General features: G+C 37.6%; 2 protein-coding genes across 5 annotated transcripts; one reads left to right on the top strand and one right to left on the bottom strand.

Annotated features, from left to right (window-relative positions):
• Positions 1–143: 143 nt before the first annotated feature.
• On the bottom strand, positions 144–18,577 carry USP16 (ubiquitin specific peptidase 16). 3 transcript variants are annotated; one of them, XM_021535366.3, is made up of 18 exons: positions 18,506–18,577; positions 16,882–16,980; positions 15,105–15,286; positions 14,391–14,494; positions 11,990–12,093; positions 10,103–10,278; positions 9,042–9,134; positions 8,063–8,193; positions 7,638–7,725; positions 7,056–7,134; positions 6,107–6,198; positions 5,343–5,399; positions 4,341–4,508; positions 3,096–3,762; positions 2,767–2,861; positions 1,511–1,597; positions 1,099–1,252; positions 144–471 (listed from the first exon to the last, which is right to left on the bottom strand). In XM_021535366.3, the coding sequence occupies exons 2-18, from the start codon at positions 16,940–16,942 to the stop codon at positions 347–349; spliced, it is 2,463 nt and encodes an 820-aa protein (XP_021391041.2). In that variant the 5' UTR covers positions 16,943–16,980; positions 18,506–18,577; the 3' UTR covers positions 144–346. The 3 variants fall into 3 exon arrangements, with proteins under 3 accessions (XP_021391041.2, XP_021391042.2, XP_021391043.2); XM_021535367.3 differs by having other exon boundaries at positions 18,443–18,568; XM_021535368.3 differs by lacking the exons at positions 11,990–12,093; positions 14,391–14,494; positions 15,105–15,286.
• Positions 18,323–23,091, top strand: RWDD2B (RWD domain containing 2B). 2 transcript variants are annotated; one of them, XM_021535372.2, is made up of 6 exons: positions 18,331–18,391; positions 19,007–19,120; positions 19,243–19,461; positions 19,553–19,620; positions 20,746–21,111; positions 21,833–23,091. In XM_021535372.2, the coding sequence occupies exons 2-6, from the start codon at positions 19,112–19,114 to the stop codon at positions 22,068–22,070; spliced, it is 900 nt and encodes a 299-aa protein (XP_021391047.2). In that variant the 5' UTR covers positions 18,331–18,391; positions 19,007–19,111; the 3' UTR covers positions 22,071–23,091. The 2 variants fall into 2 exon arrangements, with proteins under 2 accessions (XP_021391049.2, XP_021391047.2); XM_021535374.2 differs by lacking the exon at positions 19,007–19,120 and having other exon boundaries at positions 18,323–18,391.

Raw genomic sequence — 23,091 nt, 5'->3', positions numbered from 1 at the left:
GAACCCGGGTCTAAAAAACACATTGGAACACATGATAGCCAAGTTTAACTACAGTTCAAAAGTAGAGCCTGTTGCTTTAAAGTGAAAAAGCTGCTGATCGAGATTTATATCAACACCCAAATTACTCAACAAAAACACAAAGCTGTAATTTTGAAAAAGCTTCTATTGAAAAGTAGTGGAAACACTGGAAAAAGTTTAAGTTAACTGTTTGTCAGTGTGCCTAAAATGCATAAAGTGAATTCCTGCTATACAGTAGCTCCAACATGTTAACAACATGATTTGCAAGTCTGCCTTCTCAGGCCTCCAAAAAAGATGGCTGCACACACAAGAAGGCTCTTCTGATGAGTTACAACAGCCTCTCATAGAAGAGAAGATAGGCTTGGGAGCTCAGCACTTTGGACACAGAGACAGGTTGTACATGGGTATCGCTGATGTGGAACCACTGACCTTTGACTGGCTCAGTTTCTGAAGCTGTGAAAGGAAAAATTTAGGAGTAGAAGTTATTACAAAGAATTGAAGCAATCGGTTCTACTAGTGTTCTTCAGCAAGAATCAGAGTACAATCATAGAATCATTGATCTGGAAAAGACCTCCAAGATCTAATCCAATCTCTGACTGATAAACCTTGTCAACGTAGACTAGAGCACTGAGTGCTACAGCTGGTTGTTCTCTGAACACCTCCAGGGATGGGGATGTCACAGTATCCTTAAGCAGCCCCTTCCAATGCTTAACCACCCATTTTGTCTCTTTTTCTTCCTTATGTCCAACCTGAACCTCCCCTGGCACAGCTTGAGGCCATTTCCTCGTGTCCTGTCACTGGTTGCCTGGGAGCAGAGCAGGACCCCCACCTTACTATGCCCTCCTTTCAGGCAGTTCTGGAGAGTGATAAGATCTCCCCTGAGCCTCCTTTTCTCCAGGCTGAGCCCTCTCAGCTCCCTCAGCTGCTCCTTATAGCATTTCACTAGCTTCACTGCCCTTCTCAGAGAACATACCAGCCATGGCAGGAAGTTGGAATTACATGATCTTTAAGGCCCCTTCCAACCCAAACCATTTTGTGATTCTCTAAGAAATAATTTGTAAAGTATTTCTAATGATTTACCTTGAGATTGTCCTCGAAGGACAAGATCAGAGAGGTGGTTGTTCATAGCTCTCATTTTAACATAGGCAGTGTAGTGCCCAGACCTCATTGTTCCGCTGTGTTCAACAACTCCATAGAGAGAGTACAAGACCTTTGTGTTCCCTTCAGCCACATTCTAGAAAACCACAAGTTTAGCTATGTCAGCCAAGTGCTGGGTTTTGAAGAATGTAAACTCTTTGATTTTTTTTTGCTGATGAAATGGAAATGGATCATTAGAGATTCATGCAAGCACTACAGTTATGAGCAGTGAAGTACAAGTTATCACACAAAGTAACAGGCTTGACAAGCATTCTACAAAGATTTTGCTAAGCAGCTTTGTTGTGAAAGCACATTAGAACATGGGAAAGGAGAATCTGATTGTTTTCCCACTTACTTTACATTTAGCTGTACAGAAAGGAGCCAAGTCTATCACTTCTGGGAACTTGATATGCCTGTTAACCTTCTGTAGATTAAATCCAGCCTTAAACAACCAAAGTAGAGGGAAAACCCCATAATGTTAAAATGGAGCATATTAAAACCATGCTTAGTTACTAAATGTTTCAGGTTAAAGTTTCAACAATACAAATTAATTTTACATTACACAAATCTCAGGAAAAGCAAATTTTTTTTTCCCTCTAATGTCTAGTATTCCAGCATTATTTCCTTGCCCTCACATGCTGCACTGGAGCACAAGTTAAGATGGCTCTTCAGCTCACTCATACATTAATGTAATGGTAGCAGAAGTGGAAAAAGAATCAGCTCTAATGCACTTCAGTAACTATGAGGACAACTCTTGCTTCTCAGATACTGTAACATGCCTGAGGATCTGATCTTAGAACATCCGAACTGATGCAAACTGCTCCCACCTTAATCAAACAATCGTCCAGTATCAAACTGGAAAAACAAAAGGAGATGATGATAAATGTTATTTTCTTCATATTACAGTCTCTTGGATCAGGCTACGCATTTCCATTTTCTATATGAAATTGGGTTTTATCTAATTAAAGTTGTCTCCCTTATTTTTCATGTATATTGACCAAAACCACCAAACAGGTTTAAATTTAGAAGTACTGTCTCATTTCCTCCTTCTCTCTTGAAAAGCTAAAGCCCTGAGTTAAAGTTTTCTACAACTTGGGAATAAAGAAGTGACTTCAGTGTCTGTAAATAAAACTTAAGTTACTTTGCTTTCCTTTCATCCCTCCTCACCAACAAGGCTCAGAATCCTCTCTTTTCCACTTCTGCCAACTTATTACTTATTTGTTACCAGTAAGGGGTCCTATTTACCTCTACCTAGTGAAATATAATGGCCCATAAGCAGCTGTAATAGTAGGAAACCATTAATGCTAAGATTCTGCTTAATACAGTAGGCAGTAAGAATAATGAGGGAATATGTTGTGAATACACTCACAAAACAGTATTTTCCAGTTAATTAAGGGAATATTCTTTCAGGGAAACACCCCTTAGTGCCTCAAAGACCAAAAAACCCTATGCTGCACACTAACGCTTTCTGAACTTTGAGAAAAAAACCAAACTAGTTTTATAGTAAATAAAAGTAATGCTAGCATGTTTTCAAGTTAAGTACTACACACATATGTACACATATATCCGTATTAACCTGAGGCTATATGCATGTATCAGCCTGCTACTTACCTGCTGAAACCTCTTTAAGTGAAGGGTTAAAATTGGAGGAGCTAGAGAGATGAGCATCTGCTTTTTGGCATTAGTATAAACATACTTCTTTTCACCTGCAGAAAAGAAGAATTACCAAAGATTAAATCAAGTGTTTTCTATCAAAACAAATGTTACAGCAAGATTTTAACTATTTAAACCGTTACAATGTCATCTACTACAATAACTGAGAAACTGAGCATTCCCTTTAATATGATGAATGAAAGCTGACAGTTTCCCCCCACCCTCTAACCACTCAAGAAGCAAACAGGGATATGTTTAAAGTTTTCTTTTTAAAAAGTCTGTCATACTTATGTTGTTCTTTGGTCCACAATGCCTTTGTGTACACACATCACACAGCAGTTTATTGGTCTCGGTAAGTGTTTCATTACGGGTAAATTGATACAAACAATGATGGATTGAATCTTCCTCAGGGTTCAGCTCTTCCCTGTTTGCCAGAGTACAAAATGCTGTTTCAGGGTCATCCGTAGATACTTCACACGTCTTGTTAGGAACAGGCTGAAGGCCATCCAAGGTACTTGTGTCACTTGTGTCACTGGCACCTAAGTGGAGTTTTGAAAAGTCTGTAGCAAGCTCTTCCTCCTCTTCATTGTCATCCTCCTCTTTCAAAGACAGGTTGTCAAGGCCATTGACAAACTTCATAGGAGAATCTAAGCCTTCTATAGAGACATCCACGAGAGACTCGTTTTCCTCACACTCTTGTTCTGTCTTTCCTGCATTTTCATGCCTGCTCTGAATTTCTGTACTATTTCCCTGTATACTCAAGTCTTTCTGAGTTAAGCAGTGATCTTTGCAATCATGTGATGATTCCTCTTCTTGCTTCTTATCAAGAGTTTCAGAGCTCATTTCAGTCTCTGATTCTTGGTTGCACTCGACATCTATCTCTGGCTGTTCAGTTGTGCAGAGATCTGTCAAGTGAAGCATCTTTCCTTTAAGTTTTTCCTGATGGCGTTGGCTCTGCTCATTTGAATACATAATAAAAAAGAATACAAAAACAAAGTAAATATAAATTATATTTTAAGCATTTCTTACCACTTCTTTATCATCTTTGTTGCATGCCATAGATGCACAAGGCCAGAGAGGGAAGAATAATCTATGATTTATTGATCAGAGATAATCAGTTCCACTAATACTGAATTTATCCTCACTCAGACACAGTTCCCACTGCTCCCTGTTAGATAGTATACTAAAAAGACAGCTAATTATGCCCTTGCTATCTTTCTGATCTTTCTTGTGTCTGTATTCTAAAGTTTTGTGAATATTCTTGCAATCAATGACTGGGAAAGAGTCTAATACAAATTAAAGCTTCTTCAGACAGGCAACAAATTCTACTGGATACATGGATATTATTATATTATTCCTACACAGTAACACTCAACAGAATGTCTTAACCCCAAAGACATAATTGGTCTTTTCAGTTGTGTATTTGAAAAGAGAAGTTCTAAGCTATCTCTTCCTTCATGTAGACTAAGGAAACAAAAAGAATTTTTTAACAGAAAGAGCAAGCACAAAGTGAAATATCTATCCAAACTAACCTTTGCTTTTTTTTTAGCCTGTTTCTTCGTTTTTTTCTGAAGGTGCTTACTTGTACCACGGGGCTCATATTTCTGCTTAAGGTAATGGTCATTGATTTTATCCTCTTCATCTTCAGATTCCTTTTCTTTGTTTTTTTTAATGTTTTCTCTCTTTGTAATTTTCCCTTTCTACAAAACCCAAAAAGCCACAGAAACAGAGATGTTATCTGAGTTTTCAGCTTCAGGGAACATTTTAATGATGTAACTTACAACTAACTCACACCCCGATGTTAATGGAAGGAGTGTCTCACTTCAGAGAGTCCATATGAAACAGAATGAAACAGTGTGAAAAGAAAGGCTATTGAGGGCCAAATCTAAACCTGTAAAGGGGCAACATCACCTTTGCCTCTAACAGATCTCATTAAATGCATTAAAAGTAATGTTTTACATAAGCAGAGACATTTTCTGTTGAACTGCCTGCCACAGAATTTGTTTGCTTCTGCTAAAAGGAAACTTGTTTGTGGCAGAAGTTATGACCCCTTTGGCTCTGGGGGTTTCATTCCAATGTTTATGAGTAAACAGTACTACACAAAAAATCTGAAATATTACATATGCATATTATCAATACAGAACACCAAGCAAATCAAGTACTTTGAGTATCTGGAGATTGATCAGATAAGTATTCATATACTATCCTATCAACATTTCTTGACTTTATTCCATAATCTGAATATTAGGAGAGGTGTTCTTGGACTTGGTGCAGGAAAATGGATGAAAAACGTGAAAACAAACCCCCAAGAACTCAAACAATCTGTGTAATTTTCCAGAGACAATTTATGAGCTACAACTTACAGGAATGACTCTCATTAAAAATCTTATTCTCTATCTTTCTGTGTAATTTTGACTTGCAAAAGAGACTTTTAGAAAGAAGCTTAAATACTCTTCCTAATGACTGTAAAATAAGTGTTTTCATATGAGTAAAAAAATATATAAGCTGAAAAGTACCTATGTACTATTTCTTACCTGAACATCTAGTACTGGAAGTGACAAATCAAGGAAAGACTCATGGACCAAGGATACCTTTAAATGAATAATCAAGAGTCCAATTTAATTTGATTTGGAAACAGCTGTCTTGCTGTCAATAGGTGTATTTGCACATTTACATTCAAGGCCTGCTTTTAATTGTGCACTCAACTGTAAAACACGTCTCTTTTACCCCCACAAATAGCTTCCAATTCCCAAAAATCCAGGAGTCACATTACCACAGAAATGAGCAGGAAATACTTCTATGAATTTGAGTTATCTAATAAGACTGCACCTTAAGGCCTAAGAAACTCAGAGCTGCAATCCATCATAATATACAACAGCCCATTTGCTAATACATTCAATTTCTTCATTCTCAGGATATGTAGTGTGTTCTTAACTGTCCTCCTGGTACTCCCATGGTTTTTTCATTGTGGTAAAGGGGAAGACATAATCCCTTGAATGGAAGAGGAAAGGGCCCCATAACAATTAATTTGCTCTATGATCTGTACCACTGGAAGGTGTTCTCTGAGAGTCTAGGAGGGAATTCTGGCAGAGGCAGCTTGCTGCCTCTTTTGACCTCTTTTTCTGGAAGGCTTTTGAAAAGAACTGAAAGATCAACTTTAGAATACAGTGGAAGAATGATTTGTCTGGAATCTTTCTCCTTTTTGAAAAGCATGCAGCTAGTCAAGTCTTATTTCTACAGACAGTCACTTTCAGGTTCTCCTGCAGATTACAGGACATAACACTCTAGGTTTACTTACAGTTCTGCATTCCTCACACATAATTGTGCTGGTTAATTCTCCACCAAAGATTCGATCTACAAAACTTTGTATTCCCTTTTTCTTTTCGTATTCTGAGAATTCAAAAAGTATATAGTAAAGTTAAAAATACTACATACAATATACTGGCAACCAATTTCATTAGGGCATACTGAATAAATAAAGGAGAATATAACATGCAAGGTGTATGGCGAAACATGTTGGCTTGTTCTGGTTTCTTCAGGATAGCAAGTACAGCAAGATTCTTAAATTAAGAGTCTTTTGTGTATCAAAAGAACGGGGGTGAAAACACACCCAGAACACAGATTGGTTAAACCACACCTCTACCACTTTCTCTGCTCAAATGCATTTCCCTATTTTCTCAGAAATACTGCATCTCAGTAAGGATTCCTGTTTTCTCCCAAGACTGAAACAACTATCTGAACTTATAAAACAAGCATCAACTTTTGTCAGACAAACAAAACCATTTCCCTCAAGTTGTAATTTCAGAGTAACACAGTCTGAATTAAAATTGTCAGATCATCTCCTAAGTCATGTTGAAAGTTTAAAAATCCTTCTGTTCATTGCTTGGAGTTTTTCTACACTACTGTTAGGTAACAATGGACTATTAGCTGCTGCATCAATTATATTCACATACCAGTATTTTAATTTCTTACATGTTTGAATGATTAATCATTGCCCAAACATATTATAATGTGTGATGTCTACAGAATCAACTCTCTTATCCGGTTAAGAAGGAAATGCCAACAAAGTTCAGCAAGACATTTAAATACAGACTAAAATTATTAGCCTTTTATTCTAGATACACGCATACTCAAGAAGTCATAAAGTTGTACAAGTAAACATGTATCTTTTAGTTGATACTATTAATGTTACTTTATATATTTCAGCAAAGGAGATTTTACAAATTACTGATGCTGTGATAATTTACCTTTAATTTTCTTTTTAAGTTCTTCTTCATTTTGTTTGTTAGAATCACTCAGCGCCTTTAGTATTCCAATACTTATTTGCTGAAATTTTCAAAACAAATATACTCTGTAAAATTTCCTAAAGTAATTCAGTTATCTACTTCATTTTATGATGTGTTTCAGATGGAGGAAAAAGTATAATCTTCACCAATTAAGAGACTCAATACAAACAACACAAATACTTGTAGAACCACACAATAGTTCCTGTAGATATCAAAAAAAAAAATCAACTGAGAAGTTGCAACCATAATGTTCCAATTAGTATGTAAAAAAATCTGTCTAAGGATTAAAGACTTGCCCAAATTAAAACAGGCAAAAAAACCCCTATGGAATTTGTACAAGTATGTTTCAGAAATTAAAATATTTAAGGATGTTCTTTTTCTGTGCCACTTTTTCTGTGGGTTCTTTTATAGACAGCACAACCACACTTCATTCATGAGAAGCTGACACATTTCAGGAAGTATGTTCCTTCTCCCCTCAGCAGAAGAGTCTGGGTCCAGGGTATGAAGAATAAAGGTATGCACAACTATGACTTTAGCATTCACCTGGATTTCTTCTGCTCTCATTCCATCAAGTAAGTAACGAAGCAGTTCATGGCTGTCTTGCTGCTGATAACCTTTGAATCGTATTGCTCTGTTAAAGGAAATTGTAAAGTATAACTGAACTCAGAGATAAAGCAAAAACGACTTACAGCAAACACACATGGACAAAGTCTCCAGAATGTGAGTTTATAAAAGAAATAAGTGTATACATATTGTATTTTCTAAAAAATATGACATTACCTACTCAGTATGTCACTGAGTATCTTTCATTTTACTACTGTTCATTTTTATTTTGCTCTTCTTTCAAAAATTATTCTACAAATTTTATATGCTGTGTTTTGAGCTAGAGATAAAAAAAGAAGAACCGACAGTCTTAAACAACAAACTTTTTCATACTGACTATGACGTGCAATTGTACAGATACTTACTTTTTACAAACCTGAGCAAAAAGTTCCTTAGGAGTCACTACCCCTTTTTTTGTCTCTTGCATTTCTGTCACAAACTGATGCATGGCTAGTGTTAAAGGACCGGGCTGATCTAGTTTTATTAGCTGAGGTTCCTGTTTGAAAGAAAAGCAACAGAGTTTTTTGCCTTGATTCAGTGGCAGATGCTTTGGTAGTAAGTTTTGCCTTTTCAGTTCCTGAAAACGTTACTGTCAAATAGAATACCCAAAATTCCAAAATGGCAATAAGTTAACCTGACAAAAACAGTGTGTGGTTTACCATGAAATGATAGCAAAACTCACTTATTTATTGCTTAGTTAAACGTTTGGATTTCTTACCTTTACTAGAGAAAAAACCCAATTTCTTAAAAAAGGTTGTGCATTTTCTGTCATCGAAATCTCTTAACTGTAATGACAGGTGTGCTATTTAAGTTAGTGCTAGAGTCATCCTCTAATTTCATATTTGCATTTAGAAAAGTGGCACTATAGCAAGAGTTACACATTTTCATCCTTTAAATAACATCATCATAATGCAAGCGTTTCTTCTATGACAAAGTATTGAATCACTGTTCTTACACTCAACAAAATACCTCCACTGACTTCAGAAGCAGCTTTATAGAAAGCAGTGGTAAAGCTCCTGCTGATTTTACACCCTAAACTTGTTAGCATTTAGCTGGAACATTTAGGAGAAGGGACTGTAAGCAACCCTGCCTCTGATAAATCAAGGCTATGCTAATTATCAGAGAGTGGAAACAGCCTTGCCCATCCAGTGAAGATGGGTGTTATAAAAGAGTGGGATAGCCAAGGGCAGTCTGCTGGGGATGGAGTTGGACTCTGCTGCCTGTCTGTGCTGTGAGTAGGAAGCTTACAACAGGAGCAGCTTTAAAATTGACAGAAAAACATTGCTGGTTTCCTTAACAGACCAGAAGGTAAGGACAAACACTATGGAGGTCAAAACATATTACCGTGCATAGCTCAGGTGACTCAATTTTAATTGTTGTGCCAGGCATTTTAGCTTCTTTAAGCAGCTCCCTCAGGACTGGAGTTTGGGATAAATTCTGTAGAACATAAAAGAGAGAAATTGGAAAATGGGAACAACAGGAAGGGCTGTTAAACTCCACTAGTTATGGAATTCGTAGCAACCAGTTTAGCAGCAATTTATTTCCCCAAACACAGAACTAAAGTGGTTAATTACCACTCTAGAATCCCCATCTGTGTTTAAGACTTAAAGATACATTCCATATAGCTAATGGGACTACCAATGCCCTCTATAAGCATTACTTCATATTGCAGAAACCCTAAATGTATTTTTCTTCTACAGACTCATCTTTTGACAAGTGTACTTACTAGTGTCTGTTTTGAAAAATGCAAAGAATAAAATGCAATATATGTATTTGCTTGGTTTAAAAGTAAATCAAAAGCAGTTTACTAAAATCTGCAAGTACAGTGGGAATTTTATTTGAGTAAAGCTTCAGTATCAAAAGCCAAAGAGCACAATTTAATATCAGTTTCTATACACATGAAAGAACAAGTTTATTCTACATTTCTGAGCTGAACAAGTCACACAAGATGATAATGCCTGCAGCTTGCTCATCTTGCTTTTTTCATCCAATATTTAGTTTTGATTTCCTTTTGCTGAGATAGACATTTTTACTACAATAAACATCCATGGTCTTTGAATACTAATCTCTTATAGTCTATGAAGTCACAAGGGTGATGTGTCAGACTATTTCATATTTTTAAAAAATAACTAGGAGCTGGCATGCTTATTTTATGTCAGTGAAAAATGCTGTCCCTCAAGGACAAGGCAGCTTATTGTATTTCCCCTTAGAGCGAGTCTGAACCTGCAGCTCCATTTCTTTGAATTTCTCTGGGCCAACACACTATTTTTAGAAAGAAGCCATCATTCCTGGCAGATAGAAAAAATCACATTCTAATTGTGTCACTGTAAAATGCTGGGGGCAGGGTTGTTGTGGACTGTTTTTCGTATTCAAAGTTTTTCTAAAAAAACCAGCAAGTTCTGTACCTGCATCACTGCATTAAAGAAACACGTATTTCCCAAGTTACTAAGTCCTTTCACAGTGACTTCTCCATTAGCAGCTGAATGAGAATTTTCTTCTTTAAGTGAAACTTCTTTTTCTTGCTCATTTTTGCTGTCTTTTTCCACTTTTTTATTTTCAACTTCTTTAGTCTCTTGTTTTTCTATTGAAATAATAAAAACATACCACATATTAACATAGTTATATGGTATAGGCTAGGAAAGATTATTACAGCAGACAGCAATCTATGATGGCTAGAGCTTATACATATGATAATTAATTCTTTAATTTTTAAATATAAAACTACTGGTTTAGGTTCTTAAATTGTCTAGGTAATAGAAGTTAAAAAACAAAACAACAAATCACGAACCACCTGAAATACCACTTCAAATCAGTAAGCAAATTAAACATCTCTTGGGACACAAGCCATTTATGCCAATATACTCTGAAATTCTTTCAGAATTCAGAATGTTCCTGTCAAAATCACCTATGTGAGGGCTTTCTACAACATCCAACTGGTTCCCACTGTTAAAGCATTCTCATATTCATTTCATGTACCTGAAGAGATGATACTGAAAGTTTTATAGTCTTCAAGATGAGTTAAAAATATTTCCTCCCCAAATTATGTTGGTGTATTGCTGAAAATTTCAATGGCCTGTTTAATAAAGCTCTAAGGGAGTTCCAGGCAGTTTTCAAAATAACATCCACACTGGTTCTGCCAGTTTGGCAGTCAGCTATTGATTTGGTTTCTGGTAAATAGGGCTGGGAGCTAATACTATCTCTAAAAATCAAGTAACACAAGTTCAGAAAAAGCAAGGAAAACAGACAATACAATCTTAGGACAAGAAACAGATGGACACAGTTCACATGACACAGGCAACAACTGCACCCAAGTATTCATTGGTTTTCCAGTTCAAACCCAAGAAGAAAATTTTGGCAACTGTTACGAAGTTCAACAATCTGGGAAAGACTGACCACTCCAAAAACTCTGCTCCCTCTGGGAAAACCTCAGCTGCTTTCTGAAAAAATTGAATTCAGAGACAGCCTCGTGGCACTGCTGGATATTTGTGTTTCATTTCCCACAGGGTCTGTGATTTCACCCAAGTGTATGAATTTCTTACAGTCATTTGTAATAGTATTTATTTTCATATGCAAATTCTTCCAATTTTTCTAGTGGAAATGCCTTGTACAAAATTAGTTTTGCCATTATGGAAACTAGGGTTTTTTTGCTGGGTTTTCTTTTAAACAATCATATTTTACAGGTAGACTGCAGGCTGAACACAATATTTTAGAGTTCTAAAAGCACTGCAGCTACCTAAAATAAATGTACAGATCCAGTGACAAAACCTCTGTATACTACTCCTTCCACCAGGATATGTGCTGCACCACCTGGAGACTTAGTCATTCCTGATACATTCACAAATACCCACAAAAAGACTTTAAAAAAATCAAATCAAATTATCCTTACGCAAGGACAATTTTTCTTTAGGTCTCAAGACAGACCGAGCAACACTGATAAATAAACACAGCACCCTAAGTACTGAAAGTCAAATGCCTATTTTCAGAAAAACTGAATGTCACATTTTTTAAAAAGTCACCATAAACCTGTCTTTTTTTTCTGCCTATTCTTGTATGTTTTGCCTGTAAATGTTTAGGGGATGCTGAGCAAAATCCTGTTCTAATTAGGTCTATGGGCGAGGATGTTACTTATGCTATCAGAATTGTGACAAATAATATAAATAAGGGGAGAAATTAGTTTTTTCCCTTTACCATAAAGAGCGAAATCTAATTTAGTGTAAATTATGGATTTATAGTACTGTCTCCAACACTTAGGAGACCTTCTAATTTACTGTATCTATACTATAATTACTTACCTGCATGTGATGAGTCAATACCAACTTGTTTTCTAACAAAATCCACAGTCTGGCCCAAAAGGGTTGAAGTTTTATATGGAACTTCATTATCACATAGGTAGCACCTGTCTCCGCCGCCCCCAAAAGAAAACAATTAATCCTATTTTTTTTCTATTATTAAAAATCCTAAGCTATTTACTTGTTTGATGCAATTCATTACACAAAGTTATAAAATTACATGGTTTAGTGTAAGATTTGTAAGTCTTAGAGAAGAATTCAATCTACTTGTTACAAAAATAAAACCCTTAAAAATTATCTTTAGTAAATTATTTTGGTGACTGGCAGTTGCAATTTACAAGTATAAATCAGACTTTTAAAAGATGTGCTTAGAAACCCTGCTGCAAGAAAAAGAAAAGTTTGGAAAATTTTGCCAAAATCAAGAAACTAAGGTATCAGGCCTTAAAGGAAATGACTTATGAATATTATGGCATGGAAAAATACTTTGAATATTCTAGCCAAAAAAATACTTAAATACAATTAAGTCAGATATGAAATAATTCACATGTCCCCTTTTAAACCTGCAGACTTGTATTTGCTCTTCTGCTGCTGATAAAAACCCCGTTTGTCTCTTTATGAGCAAAGAAGCATATGGTTATGCCAGTAATCTGCTTTAGAGAAAATTGTAGGAGAAGCTGCAGTCATAAAGACTCGAGAAGGGTAAAACTGCACCAGGACACAAACATCTGAAGGAGTTTTACACATCCCAATTTTGTAGTTCCACCGAACAAACTCTTTGAAGAAGTACTGACATTTCTGCATTTTGGAAAACACCAATTACAATTCTTAGGCAGACTTCAAGATTACTGTAAGTCAGACTCATTTTTTCAGATATTAAAATCAGAAGAAGTCTGCAGCAAAGTGTTTCCTCAAATCTCCAGCATCCCTGGCATAGTCATCACATTTTGTCATATTTCATTAAAAAAACGGAGTCAGCTTTTGGATCCCTGATTGCTTAAATATTGTCTATCTGGTTAATAATAAAAATAGACATTCTCACTCCTGGAAATAACAAAGGATAGTTACTTCCATGGTGTATTTTAACACCGTAACCTTCTACCTGTCAAAAAAATTGTAGACAATCTTGAAAGAATCAAGGTATTGGAAAAGGTTTTGTTAGTGATGCCTTTTTGACCAGCACTGAAAATAAGTACAATCAGCAGTTGTAAACCCAAAAGAACTGAACTTAGTGAATACCTAGAACTCTCCCTTTCTTCTCCACATGTCTCTAAACTCTTTACACTTATTATTTATATCCAATTTGAACTACATGTGCATGCACACCACAGAGAGGTTTGGTCACACATTCACATCATTAATAAAAGAATTTTGATTAGAATTGGAATTTTGATTAAAATTTTGATCAGAATTTCTGTACAGGGCCTATTGTGAAATACAGTTCTTGGCAGTGGGTTTGATTTATAACTAATTTATAGCCAATATATCAATCTTTGAATCATTGCTTGGGTAAGTTTGTACAACGAAGAAATTCTAGTAGGAAGCGAAACATCTTATTTCCACAACTTCCTCTTATTTGCAAATATTTTGATTAAAAAACAGGGAAAATAGAGCACTTCAAACCCACAATTTTAACACTACTTTAAATTCAAAAAGACAAGTTCACTAGTTCATTAGTAATAATGTTACTAACAATGTCCATTTCCATTCTACAATTCATTAAAAGTAGAGATCATTACATGTAAGTGCTAACTATGATCAATTAAATTGTTATATAAAATGAACACGACAGATATTATGTTGCAAAACATTACTAAGAAAAACGAACTCTTTATGTCAAGTACAGTATTTCTATATAGCACAGTTTAGAAAATTAGGGTTCCCCCTCATATAAGTGTGTAATTACTTTTGAGAGAAGCTAAAATTTCTGGGACATGGATTTTGTATTGCTTGATCCAGTAGCATCTCGTAATTCTAGCTATGCTTCCTGTCTATATGTAGTATTAGAAAATCATATTTACAGAGGAGATAAAAGTAAGATTGTCACTAAGTGCACATCAGAAAGAACCTTCTCCCAAGGTCAAGACTTAAGATTTAGAGCTACAGATCAAGAATAGTGTCCACGTGTCAGTATTCTGACCAAGTAAAAGCTGCAAAAAGTATTAAGTCAACCACATTTACTAGCTGGTCAAGTTCAACCTTAATTATGAAAATTTTCTAATCATAAATTTTACAAGAAAATAACAGTTATTCTGCAAATCTCAGCAAAGACTGCTGGAAATTACAAGTTTGGAAACACTTTAATATATGCCTACAGAGAAATCTCAGAATCTACAAAGAAAGGACACATTATGTTCCAGCCTCTGTTGCCCCCCAAGCTCTGTCTTGTGCTGTCTGACAAACTCACCACACACTCCAGCTGTCCAAATTGAGAACCAAACAGTGGGGATCTGATCTTGGTGTTTTAAAATGCTTTAAAGCATGCTGGTCTGGAGAATTTCTGTCACAGCCCTACAATATTGATAACCACAAGTGTCACAAAATCCATTTGACTGTCAGAACATACATAAAGTCAAAGTAAAAACGAAGTATTATAATCAAACCTGTTCAATTATGTTCTACTAACGGGGATCAACAGATGGATATCTATTTCAAAATACTTATTTCTGCAGATTACTGGGTGCAGAATAAAGCTGATATGGGACTGAGCATTTAATGAATGAATTCCTGAAAGAACAAAACAGTACCAAAACCTCTTTGGCATGCAGAGTTTTAAGTTCCATGAACTAATGTGAGTATGAAGATCTTGTAAAAAAACCCACAGATTAGCAGCATTTTTATTTTCTCTGCAAAATAATTCAAACTTTCTAGGAAAATCAGTCTTCAAGATGGTGGTTTAGCCTTAAGTCTGCTAAATGTCTTTGAGCCATCTTCCAAGTATTTTATTTGACATACAGAGCAGACATTTTTAAATCACACTCTACAGTAAATAAAGTCATCTAGGTAGCACCATCTTTACAATAAAAAAAGAGAATATAAGAGTTTAATTAGAAACTCTCTTGTTCCACTGCATTATGAGACACTGAAAGGTATTAAGACAAATTAACAACAAAAGAGATACCCTATGGCCACATTTTAGGCATAACCATATCGAAGTGCCTTCATCAGTCTCCTCCTCCTCAGCCTTCTCTTGTGTCTTACTGTCTGCCTTGCAGTCCTGACAAACATGCCATTCCACATTCTGCAGTGCCTTTCTCACATGCCCTTGGTCCAGTCCTTTACGAATATGGTTGCACACAGGTTCTACAAATTAAAAAGCACAAGAAGGATGTAGGTAGCACAACAAATGCAAGCTTTGAAGACACTGGCAGCAATCCAGAAGCTAGGATAGTCTTTCTAGAGCCCAAGAAACATGGATTTAACACAGCACAATTTATCAGAGTATCAGAAAGAAACCTTTTGTTACCACCACTGACAATATGGGTGTGCTGTTGCTGCATCCTAAACTTTACTTTGAGGTGTATTTATTGCTCAGATAGTGTGACAGCTCTGAAACTATCTTTGTTGAGGCAAGATTACAGCCTCAAGATTGCAAATTTCTATTGGCATAAACTGAAATTGGTGCAAATTTTTGTACCTCTAGTTTTGTTCCTGTCCGAGATGACAGGATTTTATCAATGTGCAAATGCTAGCCAACAAGAGACAAACACACATCAGCATTCTTTTAGCCTTTCTGAAAAACATAAGCTTTATCCACAAAATCGTAATTAAAAAAAAAAAAGCAAAACCAAAAAATGTGTATATTGGCAACTACTGTTACAGTGGAATTATTCACTGTGATTAGTCTTAGTTTCATTTGTAGTTTTACAGGTCTTTGTCATCATAAAGTAACCTATTTGTAGGCAAAAAATTGAGATGCCAGCAGCAGCTAGAACATAACTGGTCTCTTTGCAGGAGAAAAAGAGGAACAGTTACAGTAGACATTGACCCTGATTCCAGGAAACAAGCCCCAACACTCCCAAGAACCAAACCAAACAAAAGCAGATTAAAAAGGCATCCAATAGAGACAGAAGCTAACACAAAAAGACCAGGACAATCAGGAAAACAAAGCAGAGTGGACTTAAACAGGCCATCCCACCAAGCCTCCTCAAGCTCTAAGTGCTCTTTCCCTCAACTAAATTCATTGGGTTCAATTCACCTCCCAAAAAAAGATGAGAAAGACACAATCTGTGACCTGGCAGATAAGGTGGTAGCAGAGAACACACAATATAAGTAAAAAACTACACAAGTAAAAAAAAAGCTACAATAACCAAGGTAAACAAGACAAAAAAAAAATGTCAGAGGTGAGATCCAGTGGAGCTAGGAGAAGAAAATTTAGTATCTGGGATTAGGAACTATTGGAACAGAAGAACAGAAAGAAGAAGTTTTAACTAAAATACACTATGAGAGCTTTAGTGTCCAGAGTCAGTAACAAATTAGCTGCTAGAATAAAGGCAAACTGCTTCACAAAAAGTATTTTAGTCACAGCTTTTACTGCTAAAGCAAGAATATTCTGCAACAAACTTTTCACTAGGAAAATGCAGCTTAAGCTTGGCAGCTGACTCCACAAACCCTTTATATTCTCAGTAATTTTACACAACCTGTATCAGTAAAGAACTGTGTGCTTGAGTTTCCTGAAAAACCAGAAACTAATCTCAGTTTTCAAGACAGGATTTTTATATTCTACCATACTTAGAAAAGTCACGACAACAGGATTTCTTGCTAGACTTGCGTTTCAATTAAAAATCCAGATTTTGTAGATGCAACTTCAAAGCCAGTGACTAATGTTAATTAGCTTTCAAGCCTTCTCTAAGGTTAAAAGTAACATTAGGTCCACAAACTTCTCCAAGGAAACATACTCAGTATATCCGGAGACTCATCAGCCTGTGCAGTTTTGCCTTTGGTGCGTTTCTTGCCCATATTTGTTGTCTGCAATGTTTCCTAAGAGGAAGAGTGACCTAACAAAGAAAAACAGTAGGATTAGAAAGTAGTTTTAATTTTCCTTGTTCATTGCTACACAAGTTATTTCTATGGGCAAGCTGTCCCTTGAGGTGAATTAACTTGTTTTTATTTGACATTTTCAAAACAAAAAAATATTCATTATATTTTAACATGAAACTATTGTAACTGTTGTATAGACAAGATCACAGTGTGAATTACAAAACCCAAATGATTTAAAATGTTAACTCAAAAGTATTGCACAAAATAACAAGACTGGAAACTTCAGTATCAAAAATCCCATAAACCTTAAGGACTTAACACCACAAGAATTTTATGAAAAATAATTGGTTCTGTCCCAATTAAATCTTGAAGAATTTGCAACCTTTTCATTTTGTTTACTGCAAATTTCCAGCGTCTTTGATGAAATCTGACACAAGTAAAATACTCTTGACATATTTGAAAATATACAGACAATGGGAATTCTGATTTTTCAATTTCTTTGCTGGGGAAGACTTATCATCCCCTTCCCCACGTATCAAGCAAATAATTCAGACAGCTCTGTTATCTACTATACCTGTGGACCCTTCTCAACAAGAGTGATCTACAGAGTCCTAAGCAAAGTGCTTGGCTTCAGATATGTGGCTACTGCACATGTTGTTTCTAGTTTTCTGCACATTTTTAGTTTCTAGTCTGTAGACCCTGTACCTTACCTAACAACAGATCATCCAAAAATCTCAGGCAAACTTAAAACTCACGTTGTGCAATGAAAACAAGGAAGCTAAAAGGGTTCAAAATCAAGTCTCTGCAATCTTTGCAGGAACCCTGCTGTCCGCCCTTCATGTGAACACGACCAGCAGTAAGTCTTTATTAGCCCTTTTGTTAGCAACTTTTGCAACATTTGATCTCGTATAAACAATTTTAATAAAACCCTTTCCAAATTGTGGGGCTGTTCATTTAACCCACGCTGCGCCTGGGCTGACCTGTCCGACAGGTTTTGCACCACGGCAAAGCCCTCACGAAGAATGCACAGCCTAAACGACTGAAGCATTTTATATTTTTAAAAATACCACAGAGCGGTCCGCAAGCCACCAAACGCGCACCTGCGTTTGACTGACACACTGGGGAAAGGCCCTGAGAGGGTCGCTGGGGGAGCCTCGCTCGGTGCGGCGGGCAGCGAGCTATGAAAACATCATAATTATAATAATTATCACAATGATCACAATTGCCCCAGCCGGCGCTGCCCGTCCGCGGGCAGCACCTGAGCCCCGAGCCCGCCGCCACCGGCCCGCCCCCGCCTGCTTCCGATTGGCCCGCGCCATGACCGACAGCTGCCGCAGCCAATCAGGAGCCCCGCCCGTCCCGGCCGAAGCGACGGCCGCAGCGCGCCGGCGGCGCGAGTCTCGGACTGGGAGGAGAGTGGCCGCGGCGGTAGGAGCGCGGCAGCGGCCCCGGGTGCGGGAGGGGGTTCCCGTCCCTCACCTGCCGGTGCGGCGGGGCGAGGTGGCGCATGACTCCACCAGGCGGGGCAGACCTCAATCTCACCTCAATCGCCGGTGGCGGGGCGGCGGTCACCGGCTGCCATGTGTGCTTCTGGCGCGCTGCATTGTGGGGCCGTGACCGGGGGGTGGTGCGCGGGACGCGTGCGCGCATGCGCGGCGCCGCGCCGGCCGCCTTTCGCCTCCTCTGTTTTCTGTGGGGCGGCGGAGCGGTGCCGGGGTGTGCGGGGGCAGGGGATGCTCCCCGCCATCCCCATTCTCCTCAGCACAGGGTAGCTGCCCTGTGTGCAAAGTGTTGGTTTGGTGACACGCCACCGCGTCAGGGCGGTGGGAAGTGCGCGGGCTGTCAGCGTGTGTGCGTGACCCGGACTGACGGCAGACACGAGCGGCGTGTGATGGGCTTGTATTAATAACTATTAGTGTGCCTTAAGTCCACGGCTTCCTCCGGAGGGGAAGTGGAGGGGTGACAAAACACGTGGGGAAGACGTGAAGCTGTGTCAGGAGAGGGTTAGGGTTGAATATTTTTAAATATTGGCAACTGGAACAGCCTCCCCGGCAAAGTGGTCACTGCACCGGCCTGACAGAGCTCACGAAGCGTTCGGACAATGTTTTTGTGACTCTTGTGATTGTCCCGAAAAGCCCAGAAGACTCGATGATCCTTGTGAGTTCCTTCAAACTCAGCGTTTTCTGTGATTCTGTAGCATGATTTCCATGCGAGCAGTTAATGGACTTTGTCCCGTATTCAAGCCGTGTCTTTTCTTCCCTATATTTTTCTTTGCTCAGGGAACAACAGAAATGGCCAACCAAGAAGCAGCAGAGATACAAATTTCAGAGTTAGACTTACTGTCTAGCATGTTTCCTTATGAGGAAGAGTTTGCCATCACAGACCAGCTGGCTCTAGCGGAACTGAAACACTATGTTGAAAATGAGTCTGCAGAGGTGCCGTCTTCAAAAGTTCAGTTTATACTGAACGTAAAGACAGAGGTGCCTAGTGCCTCTATGGTATTGTAAACACCTTTTTTTAAAAATTATTTTATTACTTTGTGGGATTTTATGGCTTATGTGAAGTAAACATTTCCTCATTTGTTTTTAGGTGGAATTCTCTATGGCCTGTGCTTTACCATTTAAATATCCGACTGTTCTCCCAGAAATTACTGTGAGGTACGACTGTTAATAAAAACATTTATAAGTTAGAGTGTATTGCACAAATACGGTTATGATCAGAGAAGGGACTGCTTTCTGATGGTTTACTGCTGAATTAAGCCAGGTTGACAAAAGTGCTGAAGAAAAAACAAATACACAAGCTTACAATTCTCTGTTGTGCTCAGCAAATAAGTGAGGGAAAGGGAAAAAGTGTGAAGGAGCCATCACCTGTACAGGAGTGTTACATATAGATACTATACATTGACCTGATGCTTAAGAAGAAAGACGTGGCTGTTTTAATAAAGCTTAAGACTAAGTAAAGTGGTGAAAACATAGTCAAAGGTCTTATTCTTCCTTTGTCACAATGTGGTTTCTTCCAGCCTTCTGATATTTTTATTTCTATTTAAAGAAGTAGACTTGTGTATTACAGGAAATTAGTTCAGCCACCATACTTACTTTTCAAGTACCTTTTTCTTGATTTTGTTTTACAGATTGGTAGTGCTGTTTGTCAATTCAAGAGTTAGCACACCAATTAAATAATAATTAAAATGTTTCCATAGCTAATATGAGTTAAATATCTATAGCAAGTTCATATTATCTAGCTATGCCTGATTTTCTTGGCAACTTGAAGCAAAAGTTTTGCAAAGTTGTGAATCTGGGGAAGGGCTTGGAATGCAAGTCCTAATGAGAAGCAGCTCATGAGGGAGATGGCTTTGTTTAGCCTGGAGAAAAGGAGACTTGGGGGGACCTCTACAGCTACCTGAAAGGTGGTTGTAGTCAGGTGGAGATTGGCTTCTTCTCCCAGGGAACCAGTGACAGGACAAGAGGAAATGGCTTCAAGCTGTGCCAGGGGAGGTTCAGGTTGGATATTAGGAAGAGTTTCTTCATGGAAAGGTTGGTCAGTCATTGGAAGGAGCTGCCCAGGGAGGTGTTGGAGTCACTTCCCTGGAGGTGGTCAGTGCATGCTGGATGTGGCACTCACTGCACTGGTTTGGTTGACAAAGGGATCATCGGTCAAAGGTTGGGCTTGATCTTGGATGTCTTTTCCAAACCTAAGGATTCTATTATTCTGTGTTTTAAAAAACATGCTAAATTGTAAACACATATATATTTATATGCATTTATATTTTTCCTTTTCTTTAGGTCATCATTATTAAGCCGCTCTCAGCAGATTCTCCTGAACTCTGATCTAAAAACATATTTGATGCAAAACTTCAGCGGCGAGCCCTGCATGCTGAGTGCGAGGGAATGGGTTAAAGACCACGCAGCTGCTTACATTGACAAAGAGCTTTCATCCTTCTCAAGGACAGCCTCAGATGCCACACAGTCAGAAGTCACCATGTTCACTCGATTGTGGATCTACAGTCATCACATTTACAACAAGCAAAAAAGAAAGAATATTATTGACTGGGCCAAGGAGCTCTCTCTGTCAGGGTTTTGCATGCCAGGGAAGCCAGGTGTTGTTTGTGTAGAAGGTTTACAAAGTAATTGTGAAGAGTTCTGGTCAAGGTTAGTTCTTCTTTGTACTTAAATGCCATTAGTAGTTAGAATATTGTATTTTGTCACGTTGTACATGTGGCTAGACGGTGGGAAATTCAACCACCTGCCTGTGGTGATTGTGAAGATCTGCAAAGTATTTATTATGAAATGATGCATGTACAACTCTGAATATCCAATGTACTGTTGGTTGCAACAGTCAAAGCAGCCAATACGGCAGAATGCATATTTATTTCTGTTTTATTTTCCTTTGTCTTTCACTTTTATAGAGATGGACTGTAGTACCCAGTTGTGTTGTATACATGTGCTGTTATATCACTTAACCTTTGTGTTTAATTCTGCTTCTGAGTGGTGCAGACTAAATAAGCACTGTTATTTGATTATCAGCTGATAATTATCAGCTATCAATTATCAGCTAAGACTGTGTGAGAATTCTTAGCATCGGGAAGATAGAAGCAAGCCCTGAAATGGAAACCACATCCTCATTAATTATTTTGTGAGGAATAGCATTAAAAGTTTTCAGTCCTGAGGAGATAAAAAAACCCCAAGCTTCTGCTTATGAGAATGTTTGCATGTTAGTAGTATTTCTGTGACCAGCTCATGAACCATTATCTCTGTCAATATATAAACACAAATAGATTTTATTGACTTTTGTATTAATAGTTATTCCATAGAATTTCCCAAAACAGTCTTTATTTTATAGGTAGATTAATATTTCCCCAATTGCTTTCAGGATAAGAAGATTAACGTGGAAAAGAATCCTTATTCGGCACAGAGAAGATGTTTCTTTGGAAGGTGGAGGACATGCTGAGATCCAGAAGCAACGAAAGTTCCCCACTTTGGAAGAAAAATGTTTTGATGCACATGGTGCCAGGGGAAATCACATGGACTTGGGGCAACTATATCATTTTTTGGAAGAAAAAGGATGTGCTGACATATTTCAAATGTACTTTGGGGTTGAAGGGCATTGAAGGGGTTGAAAATCAGCATAGGTGCCAGCAGCTACATTTCTAATTTAATCTAATTTAAACCCTCTTAACAGATTGCTTAGCTTTTCTGCAACAGTTGATCAGAGAGGGAATTAATAATTCATGATTCATGTGATGAATCCAGTTTTCAATGTAAACAAATATCCAGTGAAATCCTGAATAATGAAAATGACTATATGAATGCTTTATGCACTTTCTGGTGTTAAGGAGATTTAGGGTACGTACCTACTTAAAATGAAAGAAAATGTGTTTGATAACCAGTTACAGAACTGTAGATGGATGAACAGATGGAATATGGTGAATGAATATACAAATAAGCAAAGACATGCATCTCAGGAGCGAGACCATAATGTTTACATTAAGTGTTACTGTTTACATACACTTCATGAAAATTTTTTAAACAATCTTCTACTTTTTACCTGAAAGTTTAGTAAGCCATGAGAGAATTATTTTATTTAAAAAAGAACAAAGGGAGGGAGCAAGTTTACAAGAGTCTTACTCATGCTATCAGGATGAGCTAGGATGCCAGCTCCAAGGCATAAGAATTTTCTCTAAGTGTGTGTGCAGGTAAGCTAGATCCCATGGTGGCTCCTACATCTGTCATTTTGGTTTGTGTAAAAGCAGAATTGTACCAAGGATCAGGTTCCCTTATAGCATGCTCCAAAACTCTGAATGGATCCTCAACCTTCTGAGTTCCCAAGTTTTCAGTCTGTAATATGAAGTGCATTATGTTGTGTGTGTTTTTGAGTGGGATTTCTATTAAGTTGTATCAATGAATGCTAATTTTGCAGATACTGTATCTAAATCCTGTGGTAGAAAAAGCAGACATTCGTTTGTTTGGATTAAATATTTTTATTAATTGTGAAAAATGCCAATCACTTGTTTTTTAAAAATGTTAAAAGTTTAATAATAATAGAATGGTTATAAAAATAGTAATACAATTAGAGTAATAAAATTTAGAGTTAGGACAATTGCAAGACAATAAAAAGCAAATAATTACAGA

Source organism: Lonchura striata, chromosome 2 (assembly GCF_046129695.1).
Source record: "Lonchura striata isolate bLonStr1 chromosome 2, bLonStr1.mat, whole genome shotgun sequence".
In the NCBI taxonomy this organism is placed as follows: Eukaryota; Metazoa; Chordata; class Aves; order Passeriformes; family Estrildidae; genus Lonchura; species Lonchura striata.
This window is presented reverse-complemented; position numbering and strand designations above follow the sequence as displayed.

Bases quoted from the DNA above. Each gene is read 5' to 3' on its own strand.
- USP16 (XM_021535366.3), bottom strand. From the start codon at position 16,942: ATGGGCAAGAAACGCACCAAAGGCAAAACTGCACAGGCTGATGAGTCT. The intron at 12,094-14,390 runs GTGAGTTTGTCA...CGGCGGAGACAG, and splicing joins TTGGACAGCTGGAGTGTGTG to GTGCTACCTATGTGATAATG. The intron at 5,400-6,106 runs GTAAGTAAACCT...ATTCATTTAAAG, and splicing joins TGTGTGAGGAATGCAGAACT to GTATCCTTGGTCCATGAGTC.
- RWDD2B (XM_021535372.2), top strand. The intron at 19,462-19,552 runs GTATTGTAAACA...ATTTGTTTTTAG, and splicing joins AGGTGCCTAGTGCCTCTATG to GTGGAATTCTCTATGGCCTG. The intron at 21,112-21,832 runs GTTAGTTCTTCT...AATTGCTTTCAG, and splicing joins TGTGAAGAGTTCTGGTCAAG to GATAAGAAGATTAACGTGGA.